This window comes from Fukomys damarensis, unplaced genomic scaffold (assembly GCF_012274545.1).
Source record: "Fukomys damarensis isolate Sample0158 unplaced genomic scaffold, DMR_v1.0_HiC HiC_scaffold_29, whole genome shotgun sequence".
Classification (NCBI taxonomy): Eukaryota; Metazoa; Chordata; class Mammalia; order Rodentia; family Bathyergidae; genus Fukomys; species Fukomys damarensis.
The window spans coordinates 9,814,912-9,819,784 of NW_022900941.1; the positions used below are offsets into that span (position 1 = coordinate 9,814,912).

The 4,873-nt window shown below is 52.4% G+C and overlaps 1 protein-coding gene across 1 annotated transcript in view; it reads right to left on the reverse strand.

The window, feature by feature from the left end:
• The window catches only part of Steap3 (STEAP3 metalloreductase), a 42,583-nt gene extending 38,052 nt beyond the window's left edge, over positions 1-4,531 (reverse strand). Inside the window, exon 1 of the mRNA XM_010632330.2 lies at positions 4,352-4,531. Coding sequence (XP_010630632.1) covers positions 4,352-4,433 — 82 coding nt within the window. The 5' untranslated portion in view covers positions 4,434-4,531. The remainder of the gene's footprint in view (positions 1-4,351) is intronic.
• Between the last annotated feature and the right edge of the window lie 342 nt (positions 4,532-4,873).

Genomic DNA, 4,873 nt, shown 5'->3' on the forward strand with positions numbered 1-4,873 from the left:
GGGGGGCCGGACCTGCTCGCGGAAGGTGGCCGCCCGCCAGCCCGCTGCAGCTTATCGGGCTCCACTACCTCCCCGGGTCCCCAATCAGGGATCCGCAGGGTCTTTGGTCCCTATCCTCCTCCTACCCTTCCGGGAGTTGGAAGGTTCGGGGCCAGCCCCACCGCTTACTCCACTGCACAGTTAGAGTGAGCAGAACTCCGGACCGACCCTTAACTAGGACCAGCTAGGCCTGGAGGACACAGCGACCTCTGCATCCCCTTAACCTAAGGGTCTCTCCTGTTCCAAATGTGCTTTATGGCTGAGGCCATCGTGGCAGGTCCAGAGGCAGGTCGATGCTGCATAGGTGGGCCCAGGCCAAGGCCAACTGGATCGGGGGCGCTTCCCTCCCCTGAAGCTTTGTGGTCCACCATACCTCTGTCCCCTGTCCACTCGTGAGGCAGACTTCCACCCTATAACTGGCAAGGAAGGGGGCTAGTGGTTGATTTGGCCCTCCAGGAGCTGCTGGCTACCAAGAACCCTGCCTGTCCATTGTGGACTCCAGAACAGCACTGTGCTCCCGAGAAAGTGCCCTGGCTCTGGGACACTGTGCATTGCTGTCCCCACACCTGCCTTCAATGCCAGTGTCTTCTACACAGCAGGAAGCTGTGCACAGGTCAAAGTCCACCAGGTACTTTCTAAAGATGTGTGCATTGTCCTTGGAAGCCCTTTCTCACCTTGGGCTACACCTACTCCTGACAGGGACTGGCGAGAAATGTAGGCTGTGATGGTTGGGAAGAGGACACCAACTTCACTTCTGGGAGCCTGAGTGGGGGTTTCGGGCCCCTGGGACTCTTTCTGAAATATTCTGGGAGCCATATTTCACTTCAAGCTACTCTTTGGAAGTAGAAGAGCTCTGGTTTCCAAGAATTCAAACTGTGTGGGGAAGATAAGGCCAAGGAAGGTCAGAAGTAGGGAAGGTAGGCCTCAAAATGGCCCTACTATTGGACCCCAAAACATATAGCAGGGCAGAGAGGCAGCGTTCAGCCCTCCCTGTGGAGAAAATGCCTCTCTGAACACCAGGGGCACCTGTGCTTTCTTCCTATCCCTGGTGTCCCTCCCCAGCTCTCAGCCAGGCCAGGCCCCAGAGCCAGTTCCTCAGTCTTCCTCAGGGGTCCTCCTGCCCCACCCTGTCCCAGAGCAACTGTCTCTGAGCTCTTGTGACAGTTCTCAGTCAAGACTCCTGTGCCGGGCCCTGCCCTGGGGATACCAGGTCTGGGGAGTGGCCTCTGGCATGGGTTGTTAGTGTTAGGAAGAAGATAAGAACTAGTGCTAGCACCCCATGGTATTGTTGGCATAGTAGGTACTCTTTAAATATTTGCTTTGGCTGGTGGAGATCTCTGAGCATCCTTCCTGCAAGGAGCCTCTGCTTGGAAAATGGAAATGCTCAGGGGTCTTCCAGAATCCTTGGAAGGAGCCTTGGATCCATCTAGCATCCCTCAGACAGTAGGTGTATTTGTGGGCTCCCCAGGGTACAGGGAGAGGCAGAATGAAACAGAAAGGGAGGGAAGGAGTGAGAAAGAGCAGGGTAGGCCAAGTTCTTGAGATTGTCTTAAAGGGAACACGAGTTTCCCAAGGGAAAATTTCAAGGCTTGGCCCACATTTCTCCATGGACAGAGCACCACCCTGCCTTTGGCCTTTGGTCCATCCACCGCCCCTGGACTGACGAGCTCACACTGAGTTTGTCTCAACTAGCGTGGGATCTAGTGTGGGTGTGAGCTCCACGGATGTTTCCTGAAGTTTGAAGGACAATTCACAGGAGCTCTCCCCTGCTTCAGTGGGAGAGCAATGACCTAAGGTTTGCTGAGCACTTTTAAGACCAGTCCCTGAGGTCCTGAGCCAGGCCAAGGTGAAGTGGTCTGTCCTTGCAAGGCATTTATTGTGTCATGTCACTTCTCTGTGCAAAACTTCCCCTGGCTCCCCTGGTCTCAGAGCAGACCGAGTCCTTGGAATGGTGGACAAGGCCCAGCATAATGAACTGGCTCTTACCCTCATCTTCCATCACCCTCTCTTCAGCTCCACCCTGGCCAGCTGGCTTCCCTTTTCCTCAAACACATTAGGCAGAGGTTCTTGGATAGGCCTTGTGTGGGCCACTGCTCTGGCTGTCCCCTCTGCCTGATCTCCAGGCATCCCCACGGCCCCTCTCTTTCTCCAAATCTTTGCTGAAACATGGTCTGTGCCCAGGCTCCTGGGCACTCTTTCTCCTGTGTGTGCCCAATGCTGATGCACTGCTGATACAGCCAATCCATCCTTGCATTCGTGGTGTTGGCACATGGAGTTGCTGAGCATCTTATTTATGACACTCTTGGGATCACCCTTTTCCTTGAAGACAAGAGTAGTCAGGATGAGACTCTAAATTCACCTGTTACCTGGACCGGAAAGGAGTGGAACATTCTTTATTCTTAGCCCCATGGATTGATCCAGCATTTATAGGCTGGGACAAAGCACATCCATTTTATGAGATTGAAAGATTTAATTGACTATTAAAGCAAGATGGTCAGAGGAGTACATGGACCCTGATGGACTCTGACAGCCCTGGCTAGGAGCCAGACCACCTGGATCTGGTCCCATCTGGGCTGGGCAGGGTGGGCTTTGGCTCCAGGGAAGGCACTGCTCCCCACCGATGCTCTCCTTCTACTTGACCAGGTGCCAAAAGACTCCCCCAAACTTTTGTGGTGAAGTGAAGGAGGGAATGGGGACAAGCTGCACTGATGGGGGAGGAGGGACCCTGAAGGTGACTCAGGGAAATAGAGGAATTGTCTTTGCCGTCATGATGACCTAGTGTGGGGGACATGGCCACACCCAGTGCAGGGGAAGGGAATGGCCTTTGAGGCAGGCTGGCAAATCGTGCTGGACCATGATGTTTAGACATACAGACAGCTTTCCATGGCACACTGTCGTGAACCCATGGTGCAGATTGCACGCATGGCCTTATACAGTATGGCTTAGGGACCACTGGGGACTGCTCCATATGTACCCCAATATCCCTGCCCTGCAGAGTTTGGTACCCTGCTATGGTATATACCATAGCCCTCCTTCCAGTCCTCTATTGACCCCTGAGCTCTCTGGGGAGGAAAAGCTGTCTGAGCTCAAGGAAGTAAGAAACTGTGCCCACAGGGAAATTTAATTGTGACCAGTGCAAGAGTGTGGAGAAGGTTCTAGAGGCAGATGCTCAGGGTACAGTGGGAAAAGGACTGAGGGTAGTGTGGGCCATTTCTCTGAGGAAGCTCCTTAGTACCCAGTGGGTACTGAGTAAACTTTTGTGTGCTGGCTTGTGAGTGGATCAAGGTAGCCCACTGGGACGCAGAAGTCCTGCCCACCACCTCCAGGAAGCTTGCGCTGAGCCCAGGAATGCATTCTCCAAGTCTGTGATAGATGCAGCATTGCCTGTCCAGTGAAGGTCAGAAACAGCTAAAGAAACCTGGACCTCTACCCTGCTACTCCAAAGGTGGTGCCCAGGGCAGCCTGGGAAGTTTGGGGAGTTACAGAGCTCCTGGATTGGAAGCACATTTTAACAAGACCCCCTAGGAAATTGCATATAAAAGTTTTTGAACATTGTTTTACAGTACAGCTGAGGAAACTGCCAGCTCCTTGCCTGCCTTGGTGAAGACAGATCAACAGAGAGCTCACTGGACAACAGTCACCCTCACCTGGCTACCCTTCAATATTGTGCTCAGCTTTTGGAAGGGTCCTTGGGAGTCTATAGACTCGGGTAATCTGCTTCTGAATTTGTGTAAATGTGAAGTCAGTGACTGCCCTCCGCAGTACTCCATGCCTATTACACAAAACTTCAAGCAAAAAAAAAGTATGCTGATTCTTTTCTAGTGCATGTCATTCTCCCCTCCCCCCCCTTTTTGTACTGGGATCCATCTGAGGACCTTGCACTTGCAAAGCAGGCATGGTGCTGCTGAGCTAAATGCCTGGCCCAGTTATTTCCCTTTCTATGGTCCTGAACGTATTATTCTTATGAAGCATATTTCAATTCTACTTTCTTCTTTCCATGATATTTCTGTGTCTAGTTTAATATTATCTTATTGTTAAACTTTCCAAATTAAAGGTATTCCAAATTCCCCCTGGAACAACTCTATCAGGAAAAATAAATACAAAAGATGCTTCCATTACAGTGGTGAAGCCCCCTTTCACCCCCAGCTGCTGTCACTCAGAGCCAATTATCTCCTCTGCTGGATTTGGGGAAAAGGACAGAGGATTGGAAGACCTATGTAAAAGAAACCCCAACAGCTGGAGCTTGCTTAGGGGTGCCCACGCCAGGCAGCATGCCGCCCCCTGTTCCTCCCTGCTTGTTGTCCCAGCTTACCAGGTGTGCCCTTGCCCTTTCCACAGCCCTGGGCAGGGATGGTGGGGCAGGCGCCCTGGTCACTGGGGACTTCAGCTGCCATCTTGTTGGGTGCTGCTCCTTCTGCTGCTGGGACCCCTGGTTGGGTGGCTGGAGTTTACTCAGCACAGCTCTGGTGGTGGAGACCAGTACGAGCTGAGGCTCAAGGGTGACAGGACACAGCTCCGCCCAGCCAGGCCAGAGCTTCAGGTCAGTGGCCTCAGGGTCATCTGCAAACACACTAAGGTCAAGGGCAGAGATAAGCCTGGGGATGTGACCACCTGCGGAGTTCTTTGCTTCCTTGGTCTTGGCCTTCAAAGGGAGTTGAGGGAAAGGAAGTGACATTTCCTGACATGATGGCAAGTTCTTGCTACTTGAGACTACAAAGCAAATGAGATTAATGCTATTTTTTTCAGATGATGATGTGGCTTGCTTGGCATTCATGCAGTGGTAATGGCCCATCTGGTATGGCCCAAATGCTTCCCTATCTTTCTTTCTTGGCTC